Below are 22,370 nucleotides of genomic sequence, written 5' to 3'. Positions count from 1 at the left end.
TGAATGTCATTAAAACAGTTAGCTCCGTCTTTTGACACTTTTTCCACTCGCGTCCTTGCACGCTACACCGCTACGACAAAGGTGACGGGGAGAAGACGCTGTCGAAGGTGAGCCACGTAAATAAGACCGCCCACAAAACAGCGCATCCTGAAGCGACTGTCATAAAGCGACTTGAAGATGATTTGTAAAACATCATCTATGCAACATTTTGACCAAAGAACCACCATTACATTTTATGTAGACCACAAGGAAGTCTTTACATTTAGAAAAAAATCATAATATGACTCCTTTAATGCGCTTTATGCCTTTTGTATGAAATTGACCTGACTTGACACGCTCATCGGCAGTGCGCCTTATAATCCGGTGCGTCCTATGGTCCAGAAAATACAGGATATAGGCCTAGTTTTTGCCTTAGAATGTCACTTTTTATCTCCAGTGAACCTCGGCTCCCCAGTGCCAGCAGCACTTGTGCAGCTCCAGACAATGAAACTATTACCGCCATTTACAAACCCCGTTTCCATATGAGTTGGGAAATTGTGTTAGATGTAAATATAAACGGAATACAGTGATTTGCAGATCCTTTTCAACCCATATTCAGTTGAATATGCTACAAAGACAACATATTTGATGTTCAAACTCATAAACATTTTTGTTTTTGCAAATAACTATTAACTGTAGAATTTGATGCCAGCAACACGTGACAAAGAAGTTGGGAAAAGTGGCAATAAATACTGATAAAGTTGAGGAATGCTCATCAAACACTTATTTGGAACATCCCACAGGTGTGCAGGCTAATTGGGAACAGGTGGGTGCCATGATTGGGTATAAAAACAGCTTCCCAAAGAATGCTCAGTCTTTCACAAGAAAGGATGGGGCGAGGTACACCCTTTGTCCACAACTGCGTGAGCAAATAGTCAAACAGTTTAAGAACAACGTTTCTCAAAGTGCAATTGCAAGAAATTTAGGGATTTCTACATCTACGGTCCATAATATCATCAAAAGGTTCAGAGAATCTGGAGAAATCACTCCACGTAAGCGGCATGGCCGGGAACCAACATTGAATGAGGGTGACCTTCGATCTCTTGGACGACACTGTATCAAAAACCGACATCAATCTCTAAAGGATATCACCACATGGGCTCAGGAACACTTCAGAAAACCACTGTCACTAAATACAGTTGGTCGCTACATCTGTAAGTGCAAGTTAAAGCTCTACTATGCAAAGCGAAAGCCATTTATCAACAACATCCAGAAACGCCGCCCGCTTCTCTGGGCCCGAGATCATCTAAGATGGACTGATGCAAAGTGTAAAAGTGTTCTGTGGTCTGACGAATCAACATTTCAAATTGTTTTTGGAAATATTCGACATCATGTCAAGGGGAAGGGGATCCAGACTCTTATCGGAGCAAAGTTGAAAAGCCAGCATCTGTGATGGTATGGGGGTGCATTAATGCCCAAGGCATGGGTAACTTACACATCTGTGAAGGCACCATTAATGCTGAAAGGTACATACAGGTTTTGGAACAACGTATGCTGCCATCTAAGTGCCGTCTTTTTCATGGACGCCCCTGCTTATTTCAGCAAGACAATGCCAAGCCACATTCAGCACGTGTTACAACAGCGTGGCTTCGTAAAAAAAGAGTGCGGGCACTTTCCTGACCCGCCTGCAGTCCAGACCTGTCTCCCATCGAAAATGTGTGGCGCATTATGAAGCGTAAAATACGACAGCCGAGACCCCGGACTGTTGAACGACTGAAGCTCTACATCAAACAAGAATGGGAAAGAATTCCACTGTCAAAGCTTCAACAATTAGTTTCCTCAGTTCCCAAATGTTTATTGAGTGTTGTTAGAAAAAAAGGTGATGTAACACAGTGGTGAACATGCCCTTTCCCAACTACTTTGGCACGTGTTGCAGCCATGAAATTCTAAGTTAATTATTATTTGCAAAAAAAAATCAAGTTTATGAGTTTGAACATCAAATATCTTGTCTTTGTAGTGCATTCAACTGAATATGGGTTGAAAATTATCTGCAAATCAATCTATTCCGTTTATATTTACATCTAACACAATTTCCCAACTCATATGGAAACGGGGTTTGTAGGCAAAACACATTTTTAGCAAGAAAATGCTGTGTTGACTCCTTTTTGGTGGATACGAAATCTTTACTGCTATACAATCTGTACACTGACTACTCTAAAGTACCTCCAAGTATTGTCCGTGGAGAAGAATAAAAATACCGTGCATGGAACACGTATGTAAAAATGTATAATGTCCTTTGTAGTTTCTACGCCATGGAAACAGTCTTGTGTTTGTTTACTGTACGACCGAGGGGCTGGCGTTGAAGAATGCAGCCCCCCCCCCACCTCCACCCCTCCCCCCGCCCCGACGTTCATCCTCAATTTTATACATTTAGTTTATGTAAACACACCACGAGGCAAACGAGCACCATGTGTCTCGCCGGGGCCACCAAGCAGACTACGCCACCACTCCATTTCATAGAAACAAGTTGTTTTTTTTATTATTTCTGTAAAAAGTGTTATAAAAACAAAAACATGATGAATATTGTACAAAAATAAAGTTTGCCCCCATAGCTTTGGTTGTTGGAACACAAAACAATGACAATTTTTTTTTTTTTTTTTTTGGGTGCCCACAGACATGCCAAGAAAATAAGCCATTGGATCTCGCACTTCAGACACGGGAGATGTTTCCTTTTGCAGGGTCGTCCTTATCTGGCAACACTAGAAACGTGTTGCCAGATGTTGTACAAGACTGATACCGTTTTGTCTAAAGAAGCATGGTTGTCATCTGGGACAAAAACCTTGGAAGAAACCAGTTCAAAATCGATGGCCTAAATCGTCGTGGATTTAAATATATATTCATGTGTGCTGGGGGGGGATTAGATGTCGTAAAGCTGCCTGGTGCACAGATACCTTGGTCCCTAATCCGTGTTAACGTCAAGACCCTTCGTTCTTGTCGCCTCTAGATGCTTTTAATCCGTGATGTCTGCTCCTTCAACAAGTTTTTGCGTGTTCAAATGCAACATGTCTCCTCCTAAACGTTTTTTTTTAATGCTCTTGTTGGAGCGTCACTGGCACGATGACAGCCGCCATACAGTAGCCAAAGTCTCACTAAACTGCATTTTTTTGCCAGCGGGGTTGTTTGCTTAAGACTCGTGTTGAGAAAAGAAAGTGGGTTGGGGGCGGGGGTGTTATGTCCTTTTCATTACGTGTCTGTCAGAGGCTGGATAGAAGGTAAAAAGAATAATTAAAAAAAAATTGGTTTCAGGTTGCTAATTGCCAGGAGGGATCCAGGTCAATGTATGCTTTGGTCATTTCATTTTCTTTTCATAAATGGGAATTCTGTCCATCCATCCATTTTCTACCGCTTTTCCCGTTCAGGGTGGCGGGGGGGGGGGGGGTGCTGGAGCCTATCTCAGCTGCATTCGGGCGGAAGGCGGGGTTCACCTTGAGTTAAAAAACAAAAAAAAAGACCTATTGGTTTATTCGAATTTCTGTTGAATAAATTGAAAAACAAATTGTTCCTTTGAAAAGGGTCCGTTTGCCTTCCTTTCATTCTATTTCCAATTCCGAAACGCAAACCCAGAGAAAATAAAATCAGGGCCGTTTTTCGGTTTTTACCGTATATGGCAGATTTGAAAAGTGAGTTAGTGAATTATATTTTATATAGCACTTTTCTCTAGTGACTCAAAGCGCTTTACATATCCATCCATCCATCCATCCATCTTCTTCCGCTTATCCGAGGTCGGGTCGCGGGGGCAACAGCCTAAGCAGGGAAACCCAGACTTCCCTCTCCCCAGCCACTTCGTCTAGCTCTTCCCGGGGGATCCCGAGGCGTTCCCAGGCTAGCCGGGAGACATAGTCTTCCCAACGTGTCCTGGGTCTTCCCCGTGGCCTCCTACCGGTTGGACATGCCCTAAACACCTCCCTAGGGAGGCGTTCGGGTGGCATCCTGACCAGATGCCCGAACCACCTCATCTGGCTCCTCTCGATGTGAAGGAGCAGCGGCTTTACTTTGAGTTCCTCCCGGATGGCAGAGCTTCTCACCCTATCTCTAAGGGAGAGGAAACTCATTTCAGCCGCTTGTACCCGTGATCTTATCCTTTCGGTCATGACCCAAAGCTCATGACCATAGGTGAGGATGGGAACGTAGATCGACCGGTAAATTGAGAGCTTTGCCTTCCGGCTCAGCTCCTTCTTCACCACAACGGATCGGTACAACGTCCGCATTACTGAAGACGCCGCACCGATCCGCCTGTCGATCTCACGATCCACTCTTCCCCCACTCGTGAACAAGACTCCTAGGTACTTGAACTCCTCCACTTGGGGCAGGGTCTCCTCCCCAACCCGGAGATGGCATTCCACCCTTTTCCGGGCGAGAACCATGGACTCTGACTTGGAGGTGCTGATTCTCATTCCGGTCGCTTCACACTCGGCTGCGAACCGATCCATACATAGCTTTACATAGTGAAACCCAATATCTAAGTTACATTTAAACCAGTTTGGGTGGCACTGGGAGAAGGTGGGTAAAGTTTCTTGCCCAAGGACACAACGGCAGTGACTAGGATGGCTGAAGCGGGAATCGAACCTGCAACCCTCAAGTTGCTGGCACGGCCTCTCTACCAACCGAGCTATGCAAACAGAACAAGAAAAGGTTGGTTTTCATTCAAATATTGCCATGAAATTGGATTTTGTGCTGTTTTCCTTTTAAGGGTTTTATTTTTTTTTAGATAAACACAAAAAAAACCAAAAATGTTCATCCATGTGATGACAAATTGAACCGGAAGCAGTATTTTAGCTTTTCCTTGGCATGTTTTTAGCATGACGGTAAGATCTTTGTTGAGCAGTTGTGGTTTTATAAAAGTGTCTTTAAATAGTTTTTCAACTTTTGTTTAAGAAATGAAAATAGAAAAAATGGCCCCTCCAAAAAAAAAGTTTTTTGATTTGCATTTGAGAATTCAAAATGGAATGAACGGGGAGGTACACGGACCTACATCTATATAACGGTTTCATTTTCATTTCATGTAAAACAATAATTTAAATCCCTAGTAAATAGAAAGGGAAAAACAGACCAAAACGGATGAAACCAAAAGAACAAGGTCTGTTTACCTGCCATTCATTCTATTTTGTATTCTTAAACGCTAATCAAAAAACATGATTAGGGCCTTTTTTATATTTATATATATATATATATATATATATATATATATATATATATATATATATATGGCAGATTTTAAAACAAATAGGGTAGATTTTCATTCAAATCCTGCTATAAAATTGGATTTTGTGCTGTTTTCCTTTTATGAATTTTTCTTTTTCCATATAGACACAAAACTCCAATTCAGGTTAATCCAAAATCCCAAAATGCATGTTTATCTGTGTGATGACGAATTGAAACCGGAAGCAGTATTTGAGCTTTTCTTTTGCGCTTAGCATGTTTTAGCATAACGCTAACACCTTTGTTCAGCAGGAGTCCTATTGTCGTTTTAAAAAAGTGTCAATAAATAGTTGTCCAAGTTTGTGTTTATACAAATCCATAAAAAGAAAACCGCAAAAAAATCAAATTTTAGGGAAAATATTGAATGAAAATCAATCCTTTTTTGTGTGTTTTCAAATCTGCCATATATGGTAAAAATAAAAAAAATTGGCCCTATCTTTGTTTTTGTTCATTCTATTTCCAATTCTGAAACGCAAATCAAAAAAAAAGTTAGGGCTGTTTTTTCGATTTTTACCATGTATGGCAGATTTGAAAACAAACAAAAAAGGGTTGATTTTCATTCAAGTATTGCCATAAAATTGGATTATTTGCGGTTTTCTTTTTATGGATTTTTATAAAAACAAAGTTGGACAACTATTTATTGACACTTCTTTAAAACGGCAATAAGACTCCTGTTGAACAAAGGTGTTAGCGTTATGCTGAAACAGGCTAAAAGCAAAGGAAAAGCTAACATACTGCTTCCGCTTCAGTTTGTCATTTTTTTGTTGTTTTCTTTTTATGGATTATTATTTTTTCCAGATGAACACAAAGTTGGACAACTATATATCCGCAGTTTTTCAAAACGACAATAGGACTCCTGCTGAACAAAGTTGTTAGCGTTATGCTAAAACATGCTAAGCGCGAAGGAAAACAGCACAAAATCAAATGTTATTGCTATATTTGAACGAAAATAACCTTTTTTGTTGGTTTTCAAAACTGCCACGTGATAAAAATGGAAAAACGGCCCAATCCTTGTTTTTTGATTCGCGTTTCAGAATTGGAACTCGAATGAACGGATGGTACATGGACCCAAAAGCCAACCCAAGACTCTTCTTCTTTTAGTTGAATCCGTTTTGGTCTGTTTTCCGTTTCTGTTTACTGGGGATTTAAATTTTTCTTTTATATAAAATGAAAATCACAATGTAGTTATTGCTCTCCGTTCCGTGTCCCAAATAGAAAAAACAAAGTTAGGGCCGTTTTTCGATTTTTACCTGTTTGACAGATTTGAAAACAAACAAAAAAAGGGTTGATTTTTATTCAAATATTACCCCCAAAAATTGTTTTTTTGCAGTTTTCTTTTTATGGATTATTTTTTTCCCAGATAAACACAAAGTTGGACAATTATTTATAGACACTTTTTCAAAACTGACAATAGGACTTCTGTTCTATTGTTAGCGTTATACTAAAAACATGCTAAGCACGAAGGAAAACAACACAAAATGAATTTGAATGAAAATCAACCCTTTTTTGTTTGTTTTCAAAACTGCCATACATAATAAAAATGGAAAAACGGCCCAATCCTTGTTTTTTGATTCGCTTTTCAGAATTGGAACTAGAATGAACGGATGGTACATGGACCCAAAATCCAACCCAAGACTCTTCTTCTTTTGGTTGAATCCGTTTTGGTCTGTTTTCCGTTTCTGTTTACTGGGGATTTAAATTTTTCTTTTATATAAAATGAAAATCACAATGTAGTTTATTGCTCTCCGGTCCGTGTCCCAAATCGAGAAAACAAGGTTAGGGCCGTTTTTCGATATTTACCTGTTTGGCAGATTTGAAAACAAACAAAAAAAGGGTTGATTTTTATTCAAATATTACCAAAAAAAATGGTTTTTTGGCAGTTTTCTTTTTATGGATTATTATTTTTTTCCCAGATAAACACAAAGTTGGACAATTATTTATAGACACTTTTTCAAAACTGACAATAGGACTCCTGTTCTATTGTTAGCGTTATGCTAAAAACATGCTAAGCGCGAAGGAAAACAACACAAAATGAATTTAAATAAAAATCAACCCTTTTTTTTTGTTTTCAAAACTGCCGTGTATAATAAAAATGGAAAAACGGCCCAAAAGCCAACCCAAGACTCTTCTTTTTTTGGTTGAATCCGTTTTTGTCTGTTTTTCCTTTCTGTTTACTAGGGAATAAGCGGTAGAAATGGATGGATGGGGATTGAAATGTTTTCTTTTATATGAAATGAAAAATCACAACCGCTATATAGATGTAGTTATTGCTCTTCGGTCCGTGTCCCAAATAAAAAAACACAGTTAGGGTCATTTTTCGATTTTTACCATGTATGGCAGATTTGAAAACTAACAAAAAAAAGGGTTGATTTTCATTCAAATATTGCCATAAAATTCGTTTTTTTGTAGTTTTCTTTTCATGGATTATTATTTTTTCCACATGAACACAAAGTTGGACAACTATTTATCGGCAGTTTTTCAAAATGACAATAGGACTCCTGCTGAACAAAGGTGTCAGCGTTATGCTAAAAACATGTTACGCGCAAAGGAAAACAGCACAAAATCAATTTGAATGAAAATCAACCCTTTTTTTGTTTGTTTTCAAACAAAAAGTGTGTTTAATAATCAAACAATTTTTTGATTATTTGTTTAATAATTAATTAAACAAATTAATGTTTAATTAATTATTTAATTAATGATTAAATAATGAATAAAAATGTTAATCATTTATTTTAAACGATTAAATAATTTTAATCATTTAAAATTATTCATTTCATAATTTTAAATGAATTAATTAATTTAATTTTAAATGACTTAAAAATGATTTTTTGATTAATTTTTCCATATGGAAAATGGAAAAACGCCACTATCCTTGTTTTTTGATTTGCGTTTCAGAATCGGACCACCAACCACGACACACTTTTGCTTTTCAATGTTCCTTTTTAAATGATTTGGTTTTCTTTTCCAATTTCCATTGATGAAAAGAAAGTGAAATGACCAAAACATGGACTGACCGATCCTCCACTGTTTCTGTTCCTCTTTACGCCTCCTTGTAAACGTGTAACCAATCGACAAGTCCCAGATGTTCCCGCCAGGTCACATGACTCAAAACCAGGCAAACGAGATCGCTTCTTTTGGTCCGGAGTCTCTTTTCTTTCTCTTTGGCACCATCCAGGACAAACTTTTCAATAAATAAGAAAAAAAAAACAAGTAGAAATAAATAACAATAAGTTAACTTAATAAATATACCTCTTACACACAAGCGTTGATATATATTTATATATATATATTTATATTTTTATGTATTTATACATGTTTAGATGCCGAAAAGGTCTTTGCTGAATCCTGGTCTGGTTCTGCAGGACCCCAAGAAAGAAAGGAAGGAATATTCCTGGAGTTTTTCCCCACAAAAAGAAACTTTTTTGTGTGTTTTTTTTTTTCAGGAAGGCAGGAAATGTAACCATATTTAGTGTGGATCCAGCGTGTTAGCTGGGATAGGCTCCAGCTTTCCCCGCGAAAAAATGCGCGGCGTCAAACACAGCCGCACTTCTTGGCCGAGTGTTTCTTGAGCGTGTGATACACCACGTTGTCGTCCAGGAAGGACAAGTCGTCGTCAAAAGCGATGGGCCTGCAGCACGTGCGGGAGGGCGTGTCCTTGTCCAGCTTCCTGCCGTGACTCAGGTTGTTGAGGATCTTGTCGTAGTTGGTCTCGGCCTCTGCACACGGCCCGCTGCAGTAGCGGAAGATCAGCTCCTCTTTGGTCTGGTAGCCGAGACCCAAGTCCGTCACGTTGAGGTGGACCTCCTTCAGCAGGCAGCCTCGACTCTGGACCGACGTCCTCGCTCTGCCTCGTCCTCCCTTGCCTCGACTCCGCCCTCGTCTCCTCTCGCCTCTCGGACCCCTGCTGTTGGACGCTCCTCTCTGACGCGACTCCGACGACCGCCGCAGTCTGCCGATGGTGTCCTCGATGAAGTCCATGACGTCATCAAAGTGCTCCGAATCAGGACCCGTGGTGTCGTCTGAAACGTGAAAAAAAAAAACCACAATCAACTTTCACATTTAAAGGCCTACTGAAATTAGATTTTCTTATTTAAACGGGGATAGCAGGTCCATTCTAAGTAGCAGACGATGTGCCCGTGACGTCACGGGTTGTGGAGCTCCTCAAATACTCACATTGTTTACAATCATGGCCACCAGCAGCGAGAGCGATTCGGACCGAGAAAGCGACAATTTCCCCATTAATTTGAGCAAGGATGAAAGATTTGTGGATGAGGAAAGTGAGAGTGAAAAAAACCACAGTCAAATTTCACATTTAAAGGCCTACTGAAATGAGATGTTATTTAAACGGGGATAGCAGGTCCATTCTATGTGTCATACTTGATCATTTCGCCATATTGCCGTATTTTTGCTGAAAGGATTTAGTAGAGAACATCGACGATAAAGTTCGCAACTTTTGGTCGCTAATAAAAAAGCCTTGCCTTTACCGGAAGTAGCAGACGATGTGCACGTGACGTCACAGGTTGTGGAGCTCCTCACATCTGAACATTGTTTACAATCATGGCCACCAGCAGCGAAAGCGATTCGGACCGAGAAAGCGGCAATTTCCCCGTTAATTTGAGCGAGGATGAAAGATTTGTGGATGAGGAAAGAGAGTGAAAAAAACCACGATCAACTTTCAAATTTAAAGGCCTACTGAAATGAGATGTTCTTATTCAAACGGGGATAGCAGGTCCATTCTATGTGTCATACTTGATCATTTCGCCATATTGCCATATTTTTGCTGAAAGGATTTAGTAGAGAACATCGACGATAAAGTTCGCAACTTTTGGTCGCTAATAAAAAAGCCTTGCCTGTACCGGAAGTAGCAGACGATGTGCGCGTGACGTCACGGGTTGTGGAGCTGCTCAAATACTCACATTGTTTACAATCATGGCCACCAGCAGTGAGAGCGATACGGACCGAGAAAGCGACAATTTCCCCATTAATTTGAGCATGGATGAAAGATTTGGGGATGAGGAAAGTGAGAGTGAAAAAATCCACGATCAACTTTCACATTTAAAGGCCTACTGAAATGAGATCTTATTCAAACGGGGATAGCAGATCCAATCTATGTGTCATACTTGATCATTTCGCGATATTGCCATATTTTTGCTGAAAAGATTTAGTAGAGAACATCGACGATAAAGTTCACAACTTTTGGTCGCTAATAAAAAAAGCCTTGCCTTTACCGGAAGTAGCAGACGATGTGCGCGTGACGTCACGAGTTGTTGAGCTGCTCAAATACTCACATTGTTTACAATCATGGCCACCAGCAGCGAGAGCGATTCGGACCGAGAAAGCAACAATTTCCCCATTAATTTGAGCGAGAATGAAAAATTTGTGGATGAGGAAAGTGAGAGTGAAAAAATCCACGATCAACTTTCACATTTAAAGGCCTACTGAAATTAGATTTTCTTATTTAAATGGGGATAGCAGGTCCATTCTATGTGTCATACCTGATCATTTCGCCATATTGCCATATTTTTGCTGAAAAGATTTAGTAGAGAACATCGACGATAAAGTTCACAACTTTTGGTCGCTAATAAAAAAGCATTGCCTGTACCGGAAGTAGCAGACAATGTGCGCGTGACGTCACGGGTTGTGGAGCTCCTCACATCTGAACATTGTTTACAATCATGGCCACCAGCAGCGAGAGCGATTCGGACCGAGAAAGCGACAATTTCCCCATTAATTTGAGCGAGAATGAAAGATTTGTGGATGAGGAAAGTGAGAGTGAAAAAAACCACAATCAAATTTCACATTTAAAGGCCTACTGAAATGAGATTTTCTTATTTAAACGGGGATAGCAGGTCCGTTCTATGTGTCATACTTGATCATTTCGCGATATTGCCATATTTTTGCTGAAAGGATTTAGTAGAGAACATCAACGATAAAGTTCGCAACTTTTGGTCGCTAATAAAAAAGCCTTGCCTGCACCGGAAGTAGCAGACGATTTGCGTAAGGTCACGGGTTGTGGAGCTCCTCACATCTGAATATTTACAATCATGGCCACCAGCAGCGAGAGCGATTCGGACCGAGAATGCGACAATTTCCCCATTAATTTCAGCGAGGACGAAAGATTTGTGGATGAGGAAAGTGAGAGTGAAGGACTAGAAAAAAAACAAAAAAAAGACGAGGGCAGTGGGAGCGATTCAGAAGTTATTAGACACATTTACCGGGATAATTCTGGAAAATCCCTTATCTGCTTATTGTGTTACTAGTGTTTTAGTGATATTATATGGTCGTACCTGTACAACCTGAAAGTCGGAAGGTTGTGGTGACCACCTGTGTCTCCGAGGGAAGCCACGTTTCTCGACAAGGCGACGGCAGCCGGGTTGAGATTTTTTTATTTTCCCCTCCTCAACGGTGTAAGCATCCGACGGTAGGAGGATGCAAGAGAGTCCGCAGCTGCAGGAGGAACGACGCAAGCTCCCCGCTCATGTCTACGGTAAGAGCCGACTTATTACCACCATTTTCTCACCGAAACCTGCCGGTTGACATGTGGTAGGGAACCATGTTCGCTTGACCGCTCTGTTCCATAGTAAAGCTTCACCGTCATCTTTCGGGAATGTAAACAAGGAAACACCGGCTGTGTTTGCGTTGCTAAAGGCGACCGCAATCCACCGCTTCCCAATTACATCTTTCTTCTTTGACGTCTCCATTATTCCTTGAACAAATTGCAAAAGATTCAGCAACACAGATGTCCAGAATACTGTGGAATTATGCGATTAAAACGACTTATAGCTGGGATCGGGCTGGAACAAAATGTCCGCTACAATCCGCGTCATCATACCAGATAATTCGCGCGAAATTTAAAATTGTAATTTTGTAAACTAAAAAGGCCGTATTGGCATGTGTTGCAATGTTAATATTTCATCATTGATATATAAACTATCAGACTGCGTGGTCGCTAGTAGTGGCTTTCAGTAGGCCTTTAAAAAGGTTGCCTTTTTAGAGCAGAAGCAATACAAATATTTGATTGCAAATAATAGTAAAACAATAATGGCAATTCGTGTCAATGTGTGTGTGAATGGGAAGTAGTGTCAAAGCGCTTTGAGTACCTTGAAGGTAGAAAAGCGCTACAACCCATTTATCATTTATCTATTTGTGTGGCTAAAGGCGGCCGCAATACACCGCTTCCCACCTACATCTTTCTTCTTTGACGTCTCCATTATTCATTGAACAAATTGCAAAAGATTCAGCCACACAGATGTCCAGAATACTGTGGAATTATGCGATTAAAGCAGACGACTTATAGCTGGGATCGGTGCTTGACCAAAATGTCCGCTACTATCCGTGACGTCACGCATTATACCGCGACGTTTTCAGCAGGATAATTCGCGCGAAATTTTAAATTGCAATTTAGTAAACTAAAAAGGCCGTATTGGCATGTGTTGCAATGTTAATATTTCATCATTGATATATAAACTCTCAGACTGCGTGGTCGGTAGTAGTGGGTTTCAGTAGGCCTTTAAAAGCATACACAATCTGTGTAAATATTTTAGTCTGTGGTTAAAATGACTTGGATGGACTTGAAACTCAAAACGCAGGACTTGGGACTTGACTTGAGACTTTCCAGGCTTGACTTCGGACTTGACTCGAGACTTGAGGGCAAAGACTTGAGACTTGCCAGCCGGGCATCTTTTGTTTTTTACGCGTCAACTGTCAGTTTAGGCCGCTCGCCGGCTCCTCATCACCACTTCAAGATGGCGGCCCAAATTCTTTTACATTTAACTCTGGAAATGTCTACAACTCAAAGAGTTTAACCGACAATTTAAAAACATTGAAATGTCAGAATGCAAAACTTAGATTGTCTTTGCTTTGTTGTCCTTATTTTGTCACATCAGCGCTAAGGTGATAAGAGAAGACGAAAAACAACATCTCGGTCCTTAGTAGAATATGGCTGACATTAGTAACAGAATGTGAAGAGTCTGACCTGCAAGGCACACAACAATCTTCATGTCCAACGTCACACCTGGAAGTAAGTATTGGACGCCATTTTTGACTTTTTACACTTTATTTATCAAAAGTTGCTTGTACAGTTTTGAACCTTTGGACCATGGAATGAATTCATTCAATTGTCATTATTTCTACCTTCTTTTCCTTCTATGTACAAACCCCGTTTCCATATGAGTTGGGAAATTGTGTTTGATGTAAATATAAACGGAATACAATGATTTGCAAATCATTTTCAACCCATATTCAGTTGAATATGCTACAAAGACAACATATTTGATGTTCAAACTGATAAACTTTTTTTTTTTTTGCAAATAATTATTAACTTTAGAATTTGATGCCAGCAACACGTGACAAAGAAGTTGGGAAAGGCCGCAATAAATACTGATAAAGTTGAGGAATACTCAACAAACACTTATTTGGAACATCCCACAGGTGTGCAGGCTAATTGGGAACAGGTGGGTGCCATGATTGGGTATAAAAACAGCTTCCCCAAAAAATGCTCAGTCTTTCACAAGAAAGGATGGGGCGAGGTACACCCCTTTGTCCACAACTGTGTGAGCAAATAGTCAAACAGTTTAAGAACAACGTTTCTCAAAGTACAATTACAAGAAATTTAGGGATTTCAACATCTACGGTCCATAATATCATCAAAAGGTTCAGAGAATCTGGAGAAATCCCTCCTTGGTTGGAAACCAACATTGAATGACCGTGACCTTCGATCCCTCAGACGGCACTGTGTCAAAAACCGACATCAATCTCTTAAGGATATCACCACATGGGCTCAGGAACACTTCAGAAAACCACTGTCACTAAATACAGTTTGTCGCTACATCTGTAAGTGCAAGTTAAAGCTCTACTATACAAAGTGAAAGCCATTTATCAACAACATCCAGAAATGCAGCCGGCTTCTATGGGCCAGAGATCATCTAAGATGGACTGATGCAAAGTGGAAAAGTGTTCTGTGGTCTGACGAGTCCACATTTCAAACTGTTTTTGGAAATATTCGACATCGTGTCATCCGGACCAAAGGGGATCGAACCATCCAGACTGTTATCGACACAAAGTTGAAAAGCCAGCATCTGTGATGGTATGGGGGTGCATTAGTGCCCAAGGCATGGGTAACTTACACATCTGTGAAGACACCATTAATGCTGAAAGGTACATACAGGTTTTGGAACAACATATGCTGCCATCTAAGCGCCGTCTTTTTCATGTAACTTCTGCCATTGTTGTGTTGTCACTACAGTCTGTGAGGATGTGTGTCCTTCAAAGGAATTATTGATGATGATTGGTGATTAGGAGCTGATCCAAAGTCTTTACGGCCTCAAGTTTCTTCTGTTCTACACTAACCTTTTCTCTGGTCATGATCTCATTCTAAAGAAACACATTTGTTGTTGTCACATGAAATATTTAGGACAACTATGATTACACTCCTTGTGTGTGTGTGTGTGTGTGTGTCCAAGTGTTGGTGTGACGTCCAGCAGGTGGTGTTGTGGTTTAAACGTGTCACCTGACTCTTCTCACCTGTGATCAGTTCTGGGACTTCACACCTCACCTGATCTTTCTGTGCTACGCGGCTGATTGGACCAGCAGGCTATTGGAAGGCGGGGCTTAACTGTTCCTATCACACACTGTTATTTAAGGTAAAGATGACTGTTCAAGTGACAAAAGAATGTTATACGTATGCCAGACCACTAGTTGGCTTTGTAAGAAATACATTTTATATTATCATACTGATGAACAGGTACTAATATTTATTTATTTATTTTATCATGTATGACCTTCTGTGTCATGTCTGTGTGATTATGTTTTGTTTTTTTGGACACTCCCTGGCTTGTTTTGTTACCATGACTACCCATTAGTTTTCACCTGTCTCACGTTTTGCACTCGCACACCTGTTTTCACTTATCATGTCACTGCTATTTCAGCCTGTCTGTTTCTGTTGTTCGTGCTGGCAACATCCGTCAGGACTGGGACTTGAGCGAGGATTGTTTTCCCGAGGTGCAAAGCGAATGGAGTGGAAACGGCGTGAAGGTTTTTGATTGATTGATTGATACTTTTATTAGTAGATTGCACAGTACAGTACATATTCCGTACAATTGACCACTAAATGGTAACACCCGAATAAGTTTTTCAACTTGTTTAAGTCGGGGTCCACGTTAATCAATTCATGGTAGAGACATCTTTTTATTTTGACACTATAACTAAAAAAAAACAGGAACAAACAAAAGGCGTGCACAATAGCGGAGAACAAAATTGACTACGAAAACAAAAACTAGCACTATGGCATGAATAACAAAAACTTACTTTGAACAAGAAAGTAACCTGGATCATCGGCATGGAAGGCATAGGAAGTGATAGATGTTGTGAAGGAGGTGATGTTGCCAGGACGAACAACAGAAACAGACAGGCTTAAATAGCAGTGACACGATAAGTGAAAACAGGTGTGCGAGTGCAAAACGTGAGACAGGTGAAAACTAATGGGTAGTCATGGTAACAAAACAAACGAGGAAGTGCAAAAACAGGAACTGAGTGTCCAAAAACCAAACAATCACACAGACATGACATTTTGTAAGTATGGTTCTGATTCTGAAACACACCACTTAGGTACTTACTGTACTTACATCAATACATGGTAAGAATTTTACGTATTCAAGTAATTTAGTCAATTATTTGAAAACGTTTTTTCTCAGCAACACAAATACAACAGACTACCATTATTATTAGTTCTACTCTCGACACAAGCTAACTGACAGCATGCTAACGTTGGCTTGCTTGCATGCTAACATAAGCATGATATTTTTTGAGTTAAATTTGCTTCCGTTCACCCCAGAGTCTAACAACTTGGCACGGGACACTTGTTAATAACTGTTAGCATGCTAACTTTTTTCGCTGTTTTTTTTTTTTTTTTTACTTTTTTCTTTACTTCCGCTGCCATACACCTTACTTGATATGTGAGACATGCTAACTGTTAGCATGCCATCTTTAGCACACATGCTAATTGTTACATTTTAATGTAAGCATGCTCATGTTTTAGGCTAGCCCTATAGCTCATTTTGTACAGTTAGACCTAAAACTCAGAGATTCAGACAGTCGGCACTATCTTCTAATCATCTGTGGTGAAATTTGTCCTTGTTCATCCCCTGGGAGGTGAGGGGAGCAGTGGGCAGCAGCAGTGGCCACGCCCGGGAATTATTTTGGGGATTTAACCCCCAATTCCAACCCTTGATGATGAGTGCCAAGCAGGGAGGTAATGGGTCCCATTTTATAGTCTTTGGTATGACTAGGCCGGGGTTTGAACTCACAACCTACCGATCTAAGAGCGGACACTCTAACCACTGACTAAGCAGCTTCCGGCACAGATAGCAGGCCCATCAAACGGTTCTATTTATAATTTTTAATCACACTGTTCTTATTAAACTATTTTATTGTTTTGTTCTATTAAAAGAAACTTCCAATGTTCTTTACGGATAGTTCCGGAAGGGCAATGACACAGGTGTTTTTCTTTATAGGAATATAGAACATAAAATATTAAGTTAAAAAAAAAAACACGGCACCTCAAGTCGCTGGACAATACAATCGTGCAAGTGGACAAAAAAAGTCCATTCAATAATGCAACCAGGGGCAGGGGAGCCAACTCGCCCCGGTTGACGGCAAGCGTGAGGAGGAAGTGTGGCGACAGCGCAGCCTTGAGAAAAATGTCAGCGTTCCTCGGTGGCGCAACTCGTTAATATACATTTTAAAAAGTCCTTACTTTTCATCGGCATGACGTGTAATTAGAACAGGGGTCGGCAACCCAAAATGTTGAAGGAGCCATATTGGACCAAAATTACAAAAACAAATCTGTCTGGAGCCGCAAAAAATTAAAAGCCATATTACATGTGATATAAATTGAATTATGAGGACTTAAAGGACAATAAATGAGCTCAAATATAGCTACAAATGAGGCATAGTAATGCAATATGTACATACAGCTAGCCTAAATACCATGTTAGCATCAATTAGCTTACAGTCATGCAGTGACCAAATATGTCTGATTAGCACACTCCACATAAGTCAATAACATCAACAAAGCTCACCTTTGTGCATTCATGCGCAATGTTAAAAGTTTGGTGGACAAAATGAGACAGAAAAAGAAGTGGCACAAATCACGTCTTAGAAGGTCGGAGAAAGTTACGCATGTAAACAAACTAGGGTGAGTTCAAGGACCGCCAAAATCAGTAGGACAAAACGGCGCTTGCCAAATATTTGAATCAGCGAAGCATGTTTAATATAAACAGTGTGTTTTATAGCAATTAGGGAGGTTTGTGTCATGTTTGTCCTCCTACAGAAACCAAATTAAAACAAAAAAATATGTTTTTTTCCCCTCATCATTTCCATTTTTCATATATTTTTGAAAAAGCTCCAGAGAGCCACTAGGGCGGCGCTAAAGAGCCGCACGCCGTGGGCTGTCGACCCCTGGATTAGGAGATGGGTAGTTGATGAAATGTGGAGAAAGCAGACTAATAACTTCCTGTTTGACTTCTTTAGACAACAAACCAGTTGAGACTGAATCGACACATTTGATCATATAAACTGTAAGAAAAAAAAAATCTATCAAATTTACAGAAATTCACCATACAAATACAATCGTGATGTATAGGACATTACAGATGTTCAATCCGTAAATGTTATAGTTGATACATTTTTTGCTTTTGGTAAATTACTATGAAAATAAACTAGAGATGTCCGATAATGGCTTTTTTGCCGAAATCCAATATTGTCCAACTCTTAGTTATTGATACCGAAATCAACCAATACCGACATATAGAGTGGTGGAATTAACACATTATGATGCCTAATTTTGTTATGATGCCCCGCTGGATGCATTAAACAATGTAACAAGATTCTCCAAAATAAATCAACTCAAGTTATGGAAAAAAAATGCCAACATGGCACTGCCATATTTATTATTGAAGTCACAAAGTGCAATATTTTTTTCAACATGCCTCAAAACGGCAGCTTGGAATTTGGGACGTGCTCTCCCTGAGATAATCCTGATACCAACTACAACTTTGAGAAATACTATACTTTGACTTTCACAAAGTCTAAGTGTAAGAAAGGGCGGGGTTGAGGTTGAAGGGGGTAAGGCGTGTATATTGTAGCGTCCTGGAAGAGTTAGTGCTGCAAGGGATCGTTGTGTTACGGTGCGGATGTTCTTCCGAAATGTGTTTGTCGTTCTTGTTTGGTGTGGGTTCACAGTGTGGCGCATATGTGTTAAAGTTGTTTACACGGCCACCCTCAGTGTGACCTGTATGGTTGTTGACCAAGTATGCCTTGCATTCACTTGTGTGTGTGGAAAGCGGTAAATACTATGTGACTGGCAGTGCCGTTAAGGTTTATTGGCGCTCTGTACTTCTCCCTACATCCGTGTACACAGCGGCGTTTTAAAAAGTCATAAATTGTTGTGTTTTTAGTGTTTTCCTGCCTTCTCTTTTTGTCTGCACCTGTGTATTTAGTGATTTGTCCTCAACGAGGGGCGGACATTGAGGCACACCTGCTTGCAATTAGCACACCAGTATTTAGGCTCGTCACCGTCAGTTTGTATCCAGAACTCCTCTCGTTTATGCACCTGCTTCACCAGACCTGGTATGTTTTCGCTACTTTGTCCGGAATTCCCTAACGTCTAGTGGGTTTATTCCCTAGTCCCCCTGAGGTAAAAGGATTTCTTTTGTTGGACTCTTGCCCTGCTCATTGTGCCCTGGCCCTTTCTCCTGCCGACCTTTTGAGGAACCTTTTTTGTCCAGATTTCATGGTGTGCGTTTCTGCCCCACCGCCCTTAGTTATCCCTTTTTGTCTAATTATTTTTTTTCATTTTTGGTAATTCCACCTTGTCTCTGCGTCCTGGGATCACCCCCACTTGACCAAGACCTTAAAAATAAATATAACTTTTTGATACCGATCATTTTGAAACCGATGGCGATAATTTCCGATATCACATTTTAAAGCATTTATCGGCCTATAATATCGGCAGTCCGATATTATCGGACATACCTAGTCCATTTTTTTACAGCGTAATATATTTGTGTGTTACTCCTGCAGTGCCAACAGTCGCGATTAACAAGAATGATGTCACTGGCGAGTCGTGACCATGTGGTGCAGATTGACAGGAAGTTGACCTGCCGTCAGCCACCTTATTGCTAGTAAGTCGTACAAGAGTCCATCTAATCGGGAGCACACGGATGTTCTCATGAACTTCTCTTCATGTGCAAAGTGGAGCATCCCTGCCGTGTTGTTGACATAAACGTCACGCCGTTGGCCGAGCTTCCATTCTAGTTCTCCCCATCCCCCGAGCGAGGATGATACAGAGCCACGCTCCTCCAAACATCATAAATCCTCCTGCCCACCGTCGCCGTTAAAAAACCAACATAAACAACCAGCGTCAAACTTTCCGCTCTGTTTCCAGCCTGATTTCTGACTTCTGGCACACTCGGGTGAAAGGTCGCGGCGGCGGAGCGGAGGCAAGAGCCAGTAATATAAACAGCGGAAGAGAGGCGGACATGTTTGGCAGCACTGTGGCTTTTTTTTTTGGTGGAGTGGACTGTGATGTAACTATTAGCAAACTGCAGACATGAATCAACAATTCATCGTTTCACTTCTTACATGTGGACTACTTACACATGCTCTTATAACCAGCAACTATTTGGATGCACCTTCTGCACAAGTACTGAAAAATACACAAAAACTTAGCTTTTATGCAGTTTTTTGCTTTGAGTATTACCAATCCTGCGAAAACTACAAACCCCTTTTTCATATGAGATGGGAAATTGTGTTAGAAAACGGAAATACAATGATTTGCAAATCCTTTTCAACCATATTCAGTTGAATGCACTACAAAGACAAGATATTTGATGTTCAAACTCATAAACTTTTTTTTTTTTTTGCAAATAATAATTCACTTAGAATTTCATGGTTGCAACACATGCCAAAGTAGTTAGGAAAGGGCATGTTCACCACTGTGTTACATCACCTTTTCTTTTAACAAACACTCAATAAACGTTTGGGAACTGAGGAAACTAATTGTTGAAGCTTTGAAAGTGAATCTTTCCCATTCATGTTTTATGTAGAGCTTCAGTCGTTCAAAAGTCCGGGGTCTCCGCTGTCGTATTTTACGCTTCAAATGCGCCACACATTTTCTATGGGAGACAGGTCTGGATTGCAGGCGGGCCAGGAAAGTAGCCACACTCTTTTTTTAGGAAGCCACGCTGTTGTAACACGTGCTGAATGTGGCTTGGCATTGTCTTGCTGAAATAAGCAGGGGCGTCCATGAAAAGGACGGCGCTTAGATGGCAGCATATGTTGTTCCAAAACCTGTATGTACTTTTCAGCATTAATGGTACCTTCACAGATGTGTAAGTTACCCATGCCTTGGGCACTAATGCACCCCCATACCATCACAGATGCTGGCTTTTCTACTTTGCGTCTGGATGGTTCGCTTCCCCTTTGGTCCGGATGACACAATGTCGAATATTTCCAAAAACGATTTGAAATGTGGACTCGTCAGACCACAGAACACTTTTACACTTTGCATCAGTCCATCTTAGATGATCTCGGGCCCAGAGAAGCCGGCGGCATTTCTGGATGTTTCTATAAATGGCTTTCGCTTTGCATAGTAGAGCTTTAACTTGCACTTACAGATGTAGCGACCAACTGTATTTAGTGACAGTGGTTTTCTGAAGTGTTCCTGAGCCCATGTGGTGATATCCTTTAGAGATTGATATCGGTTTTTGATACAGTGCCGTCTGAGGGATCGAAGGTCACGGTCATTCAATGTTGGTTTCCGCCATGCCGCTTACGTGGAGTGATTTCTCCAGATTCTCTGAACCTTTTGATGATATAATGGACCGTGGATGTTGAAATCTTTAAATTTCTTGCAATTGCACTTTGAGAAACGTTGTTCTTAAACTGTTTGACTATTTGCTCACGCAGTTGTGGACAAAGGGGTGTACCTCGCCCCATCCTTTCTTGTGAAAGACTGAGCATTTTTTTGGGAAGCTGTTTTTATACCCAATCATGGCACCCACCTGTTCCCAATTAGCCTGCACACCTGTGGGATGTTCCAAATAAGTGTTTGATGAGCATTCCTCAACTTTATGAGTATTTATTGCCACCTTTCCCAACTTCTTTGTCACGTGTTGCTGGTATCAAATTCTAAAGTTAATGATTATTAGCAAAAAAAAAAAATGTTTATCAGTTTGAACATCAAATATGTTGTCTTTGTAGCATATTTGACGGAATATGGGTTGAAAATTATTGCAAATCATTGTATTCCGTTTATATTTACATCTAACACAATTTCCCAACTCATATGGAAACGGGGTTTGTACATCAATAACTTAATATCCAATATTGCAAAAAAAAAAACAACCTAAATGCATGCTTGTGTCCAGATTTGCACCAAATGTTTAGGTACCAACTGAGTTCTGCTAACGCAAAAAACAAGCGCAAAGTGTGACCCCTGTGCCAACCGAAATGATCCATCCATTCATTTTCTACCGCTTGTCTGATTTATTAGACAGTGAAGTGAAGTGAATTATATTTATATAGCGCTTTTCTCAAGTGACTCAAAGCGCTTTACATAGTGACACCCAATATCTAAGTTACATTTAAACCAGTGTGGGTGGCACTGGGAGCGGGTGGGTAAAGTGTCTTGCCCAAGGACACAACGGCAGTGACTAGGATGGCACAAGCAGGAATCGAACCTGCAACCCTCAAGTTGCTGGCACGGCCACTCTACCAACCGAGCTAGACAGAAGGCAATAATTGTCATTACGTTTAATGTTGATAAGGATTCGGAGTGCGAGAAAATGAATATAGTCATTTAAAAGAGTGCATCTCAATTATTGTGTTATGCTCCCTCTGAGGAAGAAGAAAACAATTAGCTCCTCCCCTTTAATTAGTGTCATTTGTCCGTTAAATAGTTATACAGTAATTACACCTCTGCATAGCCTGGTTTCCTTATAAACATTGCAGTAAACTAAAAAGAAAGAAAAATTTGATAACTTACAAGAAAGAATAACTTTATTAACATTGTCCTTTATTCTATACCAGAACATATTTAAAGTGTGAATTATATATTTTTTATATAGCACTTT

The 22,370-nt window shown here is 40.3% G+C and overlaps 1 protein-coding gene across 1 annotated transcript in view; it reads right to left on the bottom strand.

The window, feature by feature from the left end:
• Nucleotides 1-2,491: 2,491 nt before the first annotated feature.
• The window catches only part of gdnfa (glial cell derived neurotrophic factor a), a 33,065-nt gene continuing 13,186 nt past the window's right edge, over nucleotides 2,492-22,370 (bottom strand). The window contains exon 3 of the mRNA XM_061875722.1: nucleotides 2,492-9,257. Coding sequence (XP_061731706.1) covers nucleotides 8,770-9,257 — 488 coding nt within the window. The 3' untranslated portion in view covers nucleotides 2,492-8,769. The remainder of the gene's footprint in view (nucleotides 9,258-22,370) is intronic.

Source organism: Nerophis ophidion, linkage group LG17 (genome assembly GCF_033978795.1).
Source record: "Nerophis ophidion isolate RoL-2023_Sa linkage group LG17, RoL_Noph_v1.0, whole genome shotgun sequence".
Classification (NCBI taxonomy): Eukaryota; Metazoa; Chordata; class Actinopteri; order Syngnathiformes; family Syngnathidae; genus Nerophis; species Nerophis ophidion.
This window is presented reverse-complemented; position numbering and strand designations above follow the sequence as displayed.